The following is an 11,724-nucleotide window of genomic DNA, read 5'->3' as shown; positions in this document are numbered from 1 at the left end:
TGTGCCTGGGTGCAAATCAGTGTGTTAGCCCTGGGACAAACAGATTTACACCGTTAAGGGAGCAAATAACGTATATTTGAAAAAATCGTAGACAACGGGCGAAGAAAGGTACAAACACAAAACGTCTCAAACTCAGCTACTAAACTTTATTGACACAACCGTTTATATACCGTCTCTCACAAACACATCTTCCGGAATTCGCACACGTCTTTGTGATTTCCTCCACGGTACAACACGTCGTGACCTCAATTCAAGGAGCGACCTCAAGCCCCACGCAACACAACACACAAATCTCCCGGAGCAAGTCAGTTTGCGTGGTGCTTATATACACTTGTTGCTTAGTAATCGATATATCTAGGAGGCTGCTACAATCGCCAGAACCCTATTTTAGGGTGTTAAAAATGTTTGGCCATGGGGCAAAACTGATTTGCACCCTTAACGGTGTAAGTCAATCTGGCGATTGTAGCAGCATTTTAGAGGGATTGTTTTACGAGCCACAAATGTATAGCATGCCTTTCATGCACTTGCACACGCATAGAAATCATAAATACAGATGTAAAGAAGAACGCACGCGGAACAGAAAGAGATCAGAATAGCGACTCGCTATTCCGATACCGTTCCGTTCTGCTAAACCCGTTAACAGGTTCTGTTAAAAGAGTAGTGATTCCCGACTCTGTACCACCGTATATACTCGACAACTGAAAATACTCATTCGCAGATGACACCGCCTTCACAATTAAGAAGATCACAAGTATGCTGATTTGTCAACGTCGACATTTCACAGAAAGCGTAATATATTGAAGTTCAAGAAAGGAATCTTCAAGTTAAAAGTATAGGGAATATTGTTTTCGATATAACCTTTAAAACAACATTCCCTAAAGATGTTTAAACCAGGTACGTAAGCTCGCTCAGCGGCGTAGACTTTCCATTTCCCGGGGGGGGGGGGGGGGGGGGGGGGGTGCTGCTGAGCGTTACCTTTTCGCCAGAACTGGACATTGAAGCTAACGAAAGCATGCTGGGATTCTATTTCTCATGTATTTTGTCGATAAAGGCAACGTGGGCGTTATTTTGTTTACATGCCACTACTAGAAGCTCGTTACATGGCACGTAAACAGCGTCTCGGTAAGGATCATGGCCCAAATCCGGAGGGGGGGGGGGTAGGAAAGCAGAGCCCCCCCCCCCCCCCCCCGGATCTTATTAGGGGGGGGGGGCACTAACCCCGATGCCCCCCCCCCCGAAGTCTACGCCTATGAGCTGCCTTACACCCTTTTTTGTAGCAGCATCTTTTTTCACTCCCTTTTTATACTGGTGTGTTCAATGCAACAGCTTCCTATTTTGAAATATAAAAGGGTGTACTATTGCTCAAAATAAGGGTGCTGAAAGGGTGCAGTCATAGGTGTAAGCCTATGGAATATAAGGGAGTAAAATTGTTAGTGTGCATTACACAGAATATTACAATTCATTTATAAGTCACTCGTTCAAATGTTGGTTTTGAATGTCAATAGGCACAATCTCGTATGAGTGTGCCTATGAACTTGTATACTTTTTTTTTATTCCTCACACCTGTCAAAGCCTGATACGTAAGGATGAGCAACTGTATTCAATTGCATACCTGTCACCGCAACGTTCTTGTCGAAGAAGCTGTCCTCGCTCCGCTGTGACACATCTGCTTTCTTCCCTGCATCGAAATAAAGCGGAAATCAAAGCGGTAGATTTAGCATGCCGTGACCAACTGACAAAAATGCACCATCGCCTTACCGCCCTCCTTCTTTCCAGGGCTTTCTTTGTCGGAAGACGACGAGGAAGAGCTTGAGCTGGAAGAGCTTGAACTACTCGAGCTACGGTCCTGCGGGACGGCACTTGCTTTTTCCGCGGCACCCTTTACCGACTGCGGATTCTCTTCAGCGTTTTCTTGTCTCTCTTCACTCCTCTGCGGAACGACCCACTCTTTGGCCTTGAGACTGTCACGCCTCTCCCGCTGCTCTTTCCTCTTTTCGGAGGCACGCCTGTCAAGCGTCCTTGGTTCGTCATCTTCACCCCACAGCACGGTGCGTTTTTCGACGGCGTGTCGGTCGGCCAACGGCACGCTGTGTCTGGGTCGTTGCAGCGGTGCTTTGGGCTCAGGAACCTCGATGGCACTCCTCACCTGTCGCTCCTGGGTTCGGACGTCTTGGAAAGTCTGACCGTGCTGCGGTCCGCCTGGTACGTCCAACGTCTGCTGCTGCCTCCGCTCCGAGCGATCCTGTGGACTGTGCGCTCCCTCCTCTTCGGACGATGCATTTTTATCGCCCTTAAACGGGCCTCCGTGCGACGTGCTTCTCTGGTCGTCGCCTGCTGCCTTGTCCGAGCTCTCTGTGGATTCCTGCTTGTCATCATCGCTTCTATCTCTTGTAGCGGGATGCCGGCTGTCTTCCACGCCCTTCTGCGTCAAGTCACGCTCGTCGTCGACCCTATCTTTGTCTCTCTTCCGGAGGATGCCAGGTTTGGTGTCTCCGGTGATGGTGGGGCGGCGAGCGGCATTTCTAGGAGGACGGACTGGAGGCTCTTGTTGCTTCACTGCTTGCTTGGGGGCACCTTGCCGTCGCGGCGGCTGCCGCTGAACGTCCTCCCGCGTTCGTCCTCCTTTTCCCGCTCTCTTGGGACGTGCCGGAGGGCCCTCCTGGTTACCTGGAGGCCTCATCTTCTTATAGTGCGTGACGTCCCTCTCGTCGGTTACCCTGAACGCGTCGTCGTCATATCTTCCGTGACCCCCGGCGCCCGACATGAGGACCTCGGTCGTGTGGTTGATGAAGACGTTGTCGAAGTCCGGCAACCTCGTAGACTGTCCGTCTTTCCTCCGCACTGCCGGTGGTGACAAGTTACTAGGGATGTAGTCGGAGAAGTGACTCATCACCGCAGACGGGCGCTGCGGTCTTGGATCGTTTTCAGACGCGGCGGGTCTTGAAGCTGGTTGCCGGTCTAGCGCACTCGTTGTGCGGAAGAACTCGCCGCCGTCTGCCAGCCACGAGACAGAGGGTTCCAGGAGCGAAACGCTGCCTCGCTTGGCGAAGTGGTTCGACCAAGGAGCTCTGTCGTCTGCTGCGCCTTCATCGGCGTGGTGCTTGTCGGGGCTGGGCGGCTCATCGTAATGGTCTTCGTCGGAAGGTGGTCCGTTGGAGGGTTCGTCGTCGGATCCGTTGCCTTCGTGCCGGTAGGGCCGTGGTGCGGCCAAGTTCGGTTTCGTGATGGGAGGAGGGGCCCAGGATTCTGGAGTCTGTCCCCTCGATAACAGTAGCATCCTGCTGTCGCCTCGGGCGACCCAAGGGGGTGTGGAGAGTCCGAAGAGAATCGGGTCGGGGATGTACTCCGGTGGACTGTATTCTGTTGCCTACAAGAGGAAAAATAATTGCCTGTCTCTTTTGCATTTTTCAAAAGCGTTCTGAATGTGCATGGCATTTATACAGGCTCTTCTTACCGCTCCTTTTGTGGACACAGTAAAAAAGCTACTACGTAGTACATTGCGAGCGTTTTGTGAATTTATAAAAGCGTCAATGTCACGTGAAACTCCGAAGCCAAGGTGTCAAGGCACGTCACAGTACCACGTGACACGGTGACGTCACCAAGGCTATATCAGGATACGCGGAAACCCGAAGAGCTGGCCCTGTAAGTACTATGCACTTAATAAGCGTTCTTGGATGGTACTGGCAAGGCGAATCGTCTATGTAGTAAGGATGGTATACTTTAATGAGCCGGATCTCAGCTAGGTCCGTTGAAAAGGTCCGCGATTTTGTTATAACAATCTGTGATGCATAATATATACAAAACATATTCAATTAATAATGTTTTATTTACCTTGGGAGGATGGCCGTGCGGGTCGTTAGAATTCATCTCGTCCGGTGTGAGGTAGCGTTGCCTGATCAGTTCTGAAAAGTTCTCCTGCAGTATCATAAAACGTTGAACGTGTTAAAACAGTATATTAATAAAAATAGCAGGGTATTTAATAAGTATTTATAATTTCTATAGTTTAGTCTCGCATGGAATTTGTTGTTGTTTGTTTCTTTATGAAGAAAAGAAAAAAATAAACTAGAATATAGTAAAAAAAAAAAAAGATCGCAAAGGAATTTTTTAAGACTGAAACGAGCCAGGTAGAAAGTTAAACTGTTAAAAGGTTTCGATGAGCCTAGTCTTCGGATTGCGGGTTCCTGTGGGCGCATGCTCAGTCCATGCTCAAACCGACGGCACACGCTCCTGGCAGCAACAACGGTCCACCCACTCCAACTTAGACAAATTAGCTTGAACAAGCAATGCACAACTGCACATTGAATGCGACCGCCGACACCCAGTTTTGCATTAAAATATCTATAAAAAACGTAATCATAAAAAAGTTAACGCGCTCGTCACGGTTCTGGCCCTGCGGCAATTTATACCGCAATGGCACTTCTCCGCAATGCACCAGCGCGTTAGGAGAAGCACCCTTGGCAGGGGGCGTTGACGCGCAAGCTTTTCTGTTCTACCGCTACAATTTCCCCTCTTGAAAGTCCGCACACGTACATTTAATAAAATTAAAAAAATGGTTATCATCGCCTGATGATGATGTGGAAATCATTTTCATCGCGCATTCGGAATTTTAAACGGGAGTAATAAAACGGTGCTGCATTATGGATTAAGATTTCGCAACAGCTCGGCGATCCATCGCCTTCGTCATAGGCGACCTTTTAATAGTGGTGACGTCACGTTTTTCCGAGCAACTGCTCTCTTTCGTTACCAAGAAGAGAGAGAGAGAGAGATGGAGAGTGCGCGCATTGTCCGCCTTCCCACAGACGATGTTAAAGGGCGCCACGAGGATAGGTGATGCACAAAACGTCAAAACGTTTTAAAAAAAGCGAAAAAAAAACAAAAAACGGTGACATTTTAAGAAACAATTTTATTGGCACTGTTACTGAAACACAAAAAGAAAATATTTATTGTTTTAGTTTTTCTTTTCTTTTTTTTCTCGACATGAGCGGGGCTTAAAGAACGAAGCGCTCTTCTTCTTAACGTATTAGACAATTGAACGAGTTGGTATGTATTCATGTGCGGGCAGAAACTGAGGCAAAGGAGGAAACGAGAACACCCCAGAGCGGCGGGCGAACTCTGAATGGAACGATGAAAGGGTAGAGGCAAAGCTAGCTGACTTTGTCTCCACTGCACTCGCATAGTGGTTCATACACCTATTAAACTACTATTAAAGGCGTTTGCACAGTTGTGTTCCGTTCCCTGTAACTCTCAGATCCTCAGTTTTTTATTATTATTTTTTGTTGCAAACAATCATTAGCGCGGCGGGAAAAGTCGTTAACTCGAAAATAAGCGAAATGTGTACACAAAAGGCAAGCAAAATTTCTACGGCGACAGAAATGAAAAAAAAAGAAAAAAAGAAAAAGAAAACCGTTTCGAAAGGACTGTTTTGTTTGAAGGGACATGCGCCGCGCTTGCCGTACGTGCGAATTACGAAGCGATTCTGCGGTTCCGGTGGAGGGTGGCGACAACGTTACGCTACGACGTAAGTGCAAAAAAAAAAAAAAAAAAAAAAAGAGGATAGGGGAAAAAGAAAAGGGGGGGAGGGGAGGGGTGAGCGTGTACTGCACGGTTAAATTCCACACGAAGAGGCTGGGTGGCGTTTCGTGTGGCCGTTAAATGCACCGATGTGATTTGGTCCGCCGTGCTGATGGCGTATCGTCTGCGAACGTTCCCTCCAAAGTGTTCTTTTTCTACAGTAGCAACGACATTATAAAACAACGCACGAGTAGAAGTGAGCACCAGCACTGCGAAATGACGCCACACGTGCATACCGTGACGCCATTTTGCTGCGTATTTCACGGTAAAGCCAGAAAACCCTAGAGTAATGGAAATTACGTTTCGTAGTTAAATTAGTAGCGCGTTTAATATTTTACGAATAAGCTAATATTATAATGAAAATAAATTAAAATACTGACTGTAATTTATTGTTTCATGGCAAACAGTTCATTCGTGTTGCTGTGCGTTACACTTTACCCTATTACTTTTAACGATAAATTTTTCTAACGCACTGAACTAATGAACTAGTGATTCGATCGCAGCTCAATAAGTTATTTAAAAAGAAACTGAAGAACTTTCTAAGAAGTTACCCCGTGAATTGGATTGTCGCTTTTAAATTGAACAATACGAAACGTAAACAACCGCTTTTACTTAAAAAAAAAAAAAAAAAACTGAAAAAAAATAAAAAAGTGCAGCGATTGACGCAGGGCACGTTACGAGCCTCTCTGCCGCCTGTTATCTGTCCAAAGCGTCTCGTCGTCATCGGATGAAGGAAGGATGAATCCGGCTGAGCCCTTTGGATCGGGCGATAGCTTACGCCACCTAGCCATTTTGTTTTACCATTTAAGCCTATTGTCATATTTGAGCGCCAGCTTAGTGGCGAGCAACGTTGCTATAAAACTATCTCAGTTCTGGAGCCACACGAAAGGAGGTACAGCCCCCCTCTTTTCAGTCCGCCTCCCGTCGTTTAAAACTCCATCTAGATTTACGTTTCGAAACTGTTTGTTCCATAGAGTTCTGTGAAACGCCACCCAGACGCTGTGCTTTGAAACATACATATTCCGTGGAACATGCTGCAGTTGCCATAGCAGCCGTCCCCCAAAACGATGGCGCTTCAAACGACGGGAGGCGAGCCGTGGGGAAAGGGGGGGGGGGGGGGGGGGGGGGGGGGGGTTACTGCTCGTGCAAGCAGCGTTGATTGGCAGTTCCGTTGAGCTAATCGAGTTACGTTGGTGGCCAATGACGTCAATGTCGCTAGTTTTCCCATCCGCTCTAATGCTCTGTTTGTACTCGGCTCACGGTAGCGGGCAAACTTACGTTAATTCTTTTTTTTTTTTTCACTTTCTTTCCTTTTTTTTTTTTTTTTTTTTTTACGACGCTTCTATGAAAGAATTTATGAGGAAACTTTACTTACATAGTATTTAAGTTGACAACATTCAAACTTTCAGAGCTTTTTCAAAAACCGCTTCAGTTTGCCTTTAAAGAGACCGTGAAACGTTTTAGTAACATTCTTTGTAATGTGTAACTTACACATTTTTAGGCAATACCGTCTCGAAATTTTGTTATCTCTCTAATAAAATTTTTAGTAAAAAAAGAAAGAAAAAAAAAGAAGTTGCTATCAGTCAGTTGGTTTAATCGGTATCTGTATTTGTCTTTTAGCGCGTGTAGTGCCACAAATATCTATCCCTTTTTTCGGCAGCGGTTGTAGTGATTCTAATGTAACTAAATGATTTAAAGTCCGAGGCACTGGAGCAATTACTTAAGTTTAAACAAGAAGGCGGAAGAGTGATATCTCGGCGAGCTCACCCTGAGTTGCTTGAGTCTCTCCGAGCGCTCGTTGAGGAGACTGGTGCGCTGCTCGATCTCGTCCAGTTTCCGAAGGAGTCGGTTGTTGCGTTCCTCGTTGTGCTGCTCTTCCATGAGCAGGCTACGCCAGTAGTCGTACAGCGAGGCATGCTCGTTCATCCTAAGCGTTAAATAGCGCCAATCAACCTTTCTACTAGTAAAGAAATGTCGTTACAATTGGAATCACGTTTGGTTGTCATCGAAAACCGCGAAAGGAGCCCATTTTAGAAACACTTTCTGGCGTTTTACCGCGTCTCAGAAAGAACATTAATTTAAACGGTCTGCCGAGGTTTCGAATTCCTGCTGATGCTTCACCGAATTGCCAGCAACGCAAGAAGAGTAGCGAAATCTCCAAAACATCTTCTAATGGTTTCATCGGGCCATATATGCCTACATATATATTTGAAATGCGTTAAAACGAACGAGCAGTGCCTTGAATCTCTGACAGCTTACTGAATGGTTCTCAATTATGCAAATCAAGTTTGATTAACGCAATAAGACCTTTACATTTTCGAATTAATCTATTAAAATAAATCACCCGTTATTGACATTTTGGTTGTGACCCGTAAACTACACTCAAAGAATTCTGGAGCGCGTGCTTTCCCTCAAAGTAATTGGGTGAGCCAATCGCTGCAATCTGCGGAGGGGGCGCGGCGAGCTACGAGATTATGAATTTCGGAGATGATTGTTCCAGTCCTTTCACGATATCTGTCTATCTAATTCGCTCGTATTTTTAAAGAGGAGTCTACGAGTAGACTCCACCGTTCATCGCACGAGATCACGATACTCTAATAAAATAACAGTAATATAACTTTCTCGGTACACCGCGAGACCATAATCTACAACGTAGAAAACGGGTCAGGGGTGAGCGGGGCTGACAGACAAAGCAAGCTCGTCTACTATTCAGTTCACTGTAATACAAATGCCCCCTTTTTTAAGTTCTTCGTTTTGATGAGTATACAAGCACCTTTCTTTTTCGTTTTTAAACTAAACCGAAGCATGCCAAATATATAGTAATATAGAAAAGTGCCCCGAAAAAAGTCTGTACGAACCGAATGTATTGACGGATGGAACCGCGGAGAGAGCTCTAAATTTACTCTAAGGGATGTAGCATTTTTCATAATATGTTCGTTTTTTTATAAAATATATAATGCGTTCTTTTAGATTTCTTCCACTCGCTTAGAACCCGTTTCGCAACTATGGAAGCACGTCACCACGAAAATGGGACGTCAGGTTTCATCGAGGAAAAAAATAACGGGACAGCAGAAATGCACCTCTAAAACGAAACATCTTGTTACCCTATCTATGAGCCATATGTCATCTGTTATCTGGACGGTCAGCAGATGTTAAATACAATCACAGAGTAACGCGTGCTGAGAGACGCAGACTTTCGGAAGAGATGGCATCACAAAAATGCCAGCATCAACCGATTTGTTGTGGTCCTGGTTGAAACATGTTCAGAAGTGTACATATAACATCTCTTACCTGACTCTCCGATGGCTGCAGTACTCTCCAGACCGGGCAGTCCAAAGAAAAAACCCGGACTCAAAGAGTCCGACTTCCCTTTACACTTTACCGTGCCCCCAAACACGCGAGCCGCGGGTCGCGGCGCCGGGTGCTATGCCCTAAAAACCGCCGTCCAATACGCTCGGACTGACCCACATATGCATCGAACGGGAGCGCAGCATCGGTATTCATCGCACGAGATCACGATACTCGAATAAAATAACAGTAATATAACTTTCTCGGTACACCGCGAGCGAACCTTAAAAAAGAAAAAAGAAACTCGACACCGTTGGACGCGTGCTCGTATTTACAACCCCGAGCGCGTCGTCTAAAATCATTGCCTGGATCGTAAAGCTCACACATGTAAACAAACTTTTTTTTTTTTTTTGAAGATATCAAACGTACGGCGCGTAGGGTGGGAAGATCACGTGATAGAGAACAAAGAGCGCTGGGAACGTAGACATTAAAAACGGCGAGTATTAGAATGGAGTACAGTTCGTACCGTTTCCGAAGGTATCCGTTTCATTTTGTGGACGCGCGTCCAGCCAGCCGCGGGAGCTTGCGCGGGGTGAACTGTGTAAAAACGAATCTTGGTCCGTTGTGGCGCCAAGCTCTCACCTTTTTTTGTTGTTGGCGGTAACAAATAATAAAGCGAAGAAGCGTAGGCAGTCCAGCGTAGGTCGAGCGTAGCACTCAACGCTTGCATGCGGGCGCGGGAATCGATACAAAAAATCGCGGTAAAAAAAAAAGGATTTCAGCTAAACTTTGCGGTTATGGCTTCGTTCTTTTTGGCGGGAACCTTACTACGTGCTTGCCTCGGGCCATAGCGCGCCGCGTTGTGTTGTGGTAATTACGGCGCGATTCATCAGGGTACTCAACCATTTCAGTTTACCGCTGTTGCCCGGGGCAACGTAGAGATCATAAGATTTAGGAGAGCGAGCAACTCAAACGATGTAGAGCGTTTGCAATTTCATGACGGACACCTCTTGCGCTAGTAGGTTGATTCTGCGCATGCGTAGATTACCGAGTTTCGAGGAGGATAACGGGGGAGATGCCGAGCAAAGCTCATAGACGCTCGCCTTCTCCTTACAGCTTGAGGCCCCAAAACCACGTGACCTAGACGGAACAGTTGGAAACACTCTCAAAACTGGGCATACCGGGGCAACGGCTGGGTCATCCCCCCTGGACCAGAAACCAGCGGCGAAATAAGTTTTTATTGCCATTTGACGTGCGCTTTATTTCAGTTTATGTTTGCATTTTGATGTAACGGTGTACCCGCCGTTTGTTCAATGTCTTGTCGTACAAAGGTCGCCCTTTAATTCTCTCTCTCTCTTTTTTTTTTTTTTTCGCGCGCGTGCGACCTTTGATTTTCGTCCTTGCAATAAAAAAGTGAACATATAACCTGGGAGTAGGGCTACAACGCACTTATGCGACGGTACGTCGGCTCCAGTTTCAATTTTTTGAGGTTCCCGATTTTTTAATTTCTTTTTTTTTTTAGATATGGGATTTAAAGTCTGATGATTGACATGTAACATGACAGCAGGTGTGGAACCCTAATACTTTAACGAAGGTATGTTCATAACTTATAAGGGAGGCACGGTTTAGGGTGATATGGTAAGTGCTTTGAGCGCGTAAAAGCTAAAGCTTTTTTTTAGTTTTAAAGTTTGATTTATTTACGCCTGGTTATCGACATTTAGTTAATGAGCACGTCTACTAAAACGGTGTCTCATTGTAGACAGTATACCCGCACGACGCGAACGTTCATTTAATGGAAGGAAAATTAATTTCGCTAATGGGATTTTCTTTTCTTTGGCTATAATCCGATATGGTTCGGAGCCGAAGTAATTGATTGACTTCAGAAAAGAAGACCTCGCTAATGAATTGCTTGTCAAAGCGCTCTATGAATTCACAATTTGTGACCCGATTGCAAGTGGTGACAACTGGTAAAGGGTATATGGGTCCACCAAGCCCACTGCACGTCGTAAAGTTATTTTTTGATGCAATGTTGTTGTGGAAATTTTTTTCCCGTTACATTTGATTCTATTTTATGTATTGATTGGAACGATTAGTGGGTAGATCTAGACCTAGCTGCCTTTGTATTCCACTGCACTTGTCGGACGCGTTCGAATGCCACAGCCGGACGCCAGACGCCGGCGTTCCGAGTTCTAACTCGTTCGTGGAGTGCAGAGGATACAAAGGCCAGCTAGGTTTAGATCTACCCACTAATCACTCCAACCAGAGTTTGACGTTCTTATGTCACCGTGCGCTATCGTTTCCTGCCTCTTCATCAGTTTCCCGGCGTACATCTTCAAGTTTTTAGAGCGCAGCTCTTAGGGGCCCGTTCCCGGCTTGAGCAGCGTCGCCGTCGGCGTCGGCGTAACCAAGGTCATCCCAAGGTCACGTGACCCCAAGGTCACGTGACACCCAAGGTCACGTGACCCCTCCCCAGGGTCACGTGACACCCAAAGTCACGTGGCTCCCCAAGTCACGTGACCCCCGGGGTCACGTGACCGCCGATGACGTCATCAGTGACGTCACTGATGACGTCATCGGCATCCGCATCGTCAGCGTCATCATCACTGATGACGTCATCAGTGACGTCACTGATGACGTCACCGGCATCGTCATCGTCATCATCACTGATGACGTCACCGGCATCCGCATCGTCATCATCACTGATGACCTCACCGGCATCCGCATCGTCATTGTAATCATCACTGTTGACGTCATCAGTGACGTCAGTGATGACGTCGCCGGCATCCGCATCGTCATCATCACTGATGATGTCACCGGCATCCGCATCGTCATCGTCATCATCGCTGATGACGTCATCAGTGACGT

General features: G+C 46.5%; 1 protein-coding gene across 1 annotated transcript in view; it reads right to left on the bottom strand.

The window, feature by feature from the left end:
• The window catches only part of LOC8030276, a 14,853-nt gene extending 7,356 nt beyond the window's left edge, over positions 1 to 7,497 (bottom strand). Inside the window, exons 1-4 of the mRNA XM_042293173.1 lie at positions 7,339 to 7,497; positions 3,832 to 3,915; positions 1,759 to 3,367; positions 1,613 to 1,669 (exon numbers count right to left, since the gene is read on the bottom strand). Coding sequence (XP_042149107.1) covers positions 1,613 to 1,669; positions 1,759 to 3,367; positions 3,832 to 3,915; positions 7,339 to 7,497 — 1,909 coding nt within the window. The remainder of the gene's footprint in view (positions 1 to 1,612; positions 1,670 to 1,758; positions 3,368 to 3,831; positions 3,916 to 7,338) is intronic.
• Positions 7,498 to 11,724: the final 4,227 nt, after the last annotated feature.

This window comes from Ixodes scapularis, unplaced genomic scaffold (genome assembly GCF_016920785.2).
Source record: "Ixodes scapularis isolate PalLabHiFi unplaced genomic scaffold, ASM1692078v2 PGA_scaffold49__6_contigs__length_1374808, whole genome shotgun sequence".
NCBI lineage: Eukaryota > Metazoa > Arthropoda > Arachnida > Ixodida > Ixodidae > Ixodes > Ixodes scapularis.
This window is presented reverse-complemented; position numbering and strand designations above follow the sequence as displayed.